At 44.0% G+C, this 2034-nt stretch overlaps 1 protein-coding gene across 1 annotated transcript; it reads right to left on the reverse strand.

The window, feature by feature from the left end:
* Positions 1-373: 373 nt before the first annotated feature.
* On the reverse strand, positions 374-1592 carry LOC117297718. The gene is made up of 2 exons (XM_033780865.1): positions 1142-1592; positions 374-462 (listed from the first exon to the last, which is right to left on the reverse strand). Exons 1-2 carry the CDS (start codon positions 1590-1592, stop codon positions 374-376), a joined length of 540 nt encoding a protein of 179 aa, XP_033636756.1.
* Positions 1593-2034: the final 442 nt, after the last annotated feature.

The following is a 2034-nucleotide window of genomic DNA, read 5'->3' on the forward strand; positions in this document are numbered from 1 at the left end:
CTGGCCTCAAGTGCATGACGTCACTACAAGAGCGGTGAGTGATCGTAGAGTGAATGAGCACCGCGGGGTAGACCCAGGGAAGCTATTAAATCGAACGCACCCATTAATTCTCTAACCTGCGCCATCTTGGATTAATAATACAACCGCTTTTATATACAAAGCGCTAGGGATAATGCAACCAAAAACCCACAAGAGAAAAAAGAATAGCAAGCAAAAATACAAAAAGTTACAAAATCAAAAACACATTAGATGGAACGATTAAACAAAATGTGTTTTTAAAAAGTCGTTTAAACTTTTATACAGAAGAAGCGTTCCGGATATTTGTTGTGAGTGATTTCCAGATGCGGGGACCAGCGATGGAGAATGCACGGTCTCAAAACTTCTTTGAGGATCGAGGTACCACCAGATTGGATTGAGATCGAAGACCTTCACGCTTTGGTTTGCTGAGGAGATCTAATGTGTCTGAAATGTAAAATGGGAACGTATTGGATACAGTTTTGAACATGTTCAGTGCCGTCTTAAATTGATCCGCTGATGTAGATCCGTGAGCAGAGGTGTGGCATGGGAATACTTTGGCTTCTTATGGATCAGTCGAGCGGCCTTGTTTTGGAGTCTTTGTAAGCGGTTGAGATCATGTTGCTTCAGTCCAGTGAGAAGGGAGTTGCAGTAGTCGAGGCGTGAGAGTACCAGTGCACGACCAACAGAATGACAGGTGTGTCGTAGTCCAGTATTTGCGGATCATTAGTGATGTTGCGTATGTGATAGTTAACGGACCTGCACACACCAGTGACATAATATTCACTCATTGACATGGAGTTGTCAAAAGTTACTCCCAGGTTCCGAACGGATGAGACAGGATTGATGGTTGTGTTACCTATGGTGAGGGTTTAGAAGCTCAAGATGTTTGTATTGATATGGTGATGATGCTATGGAAAACTCTGTTTTGTTTTCATGCAGCATGAGTTTGTTTGCAAGCATCCAGGTTTGGACATCCTGGATACAGTTAGATAGCCTAAACAAGCAGCACTCAGCATCACTCGGGATGGCATGATCAAAATCCAGGTAGCTTTGAATGTAATCAGCGTACATGTGGTAGTTGACTCCATGCCGATGAAGGATGTCCCCTATAGGAGAAACGTACATGGTGAATTTACGAAGGCCGAAAACATATCCTTGAGGGACACTGAACTCAAGGTGATGGACATCAGAGTTGGCACTTGCAACATGGACCCAATGTATTCTTCTTGTAAAGTAGGACGAGAACCACTGAAGAGGAGTTCCAGCGAACCCGATTGATCACGAGAGCGTTGCAGTAGGATATCGTGGTCAAGGGTGTCGAAAGCAGCAGAGAGGTCGATCATTACTAAAAAAACGGCTCTGCTGATGACTATTATGCGAAGGATGTCGTTGTGTACCCTGAACAGAGCTGTCTCGGTGCTGTGACCAACTCTGTATGCTGACTGCAATGGGTCGAGTAGCTTGTGGTCGTCCAGGTATTGGGTGATTCGGGAGCAGACTACCGTTTCAATGACTTTGGACAGGTAGCGGATGTTAGAAACTGGGCCATAGTTCTTGAGATCTTCTTTGTCCATTGAAGGCTTTTTCAAGATTGGTGTTACTATTGCACCCCCAGACTCTCTGGAAAGACACCTGACTGTAAGGATGCATAAACAATTTCAGTCAGCTTGGGAAGGAGTGTCATGATGTGACGCTTGAGTATTGAAGTGGGAATTGGATCCAGCTGGCATGATCTGTTGGTAGATCGCTGAACAATCTTCAAAAAAATTTCAGAAGTGACATAATGAAAATCCGACAACTGGCAATCTGTAGACGGCAAGGTAACCGACAACTGCTGATCGACATGTTGATCAGCAATAAACAAACGAATATTCTTTACCTTCTCCGTAAAGTGTTGACTAAATTGGTTGGCCAGCGCAGTTGGTGATATTGAAACGGTAGGTTGTTGTGGGATGCTGCCAATATATTCATTGAGGGTACGGGAAATACTCAATGCAGTCATCATCATCAACATCA

This window comes from Asterias rubens, chromosome 12, assembly GCF_902459465.1.
Source record: "Asterias rubens chromosome 12, eAstRub1.3, whole genome shotgun sequence".
NCBI lineage: Eukaryota > Metazoa > Echinodermata > Asteroidea > Forcipulatida > Asteriidae > Asterias > Asterias rubens.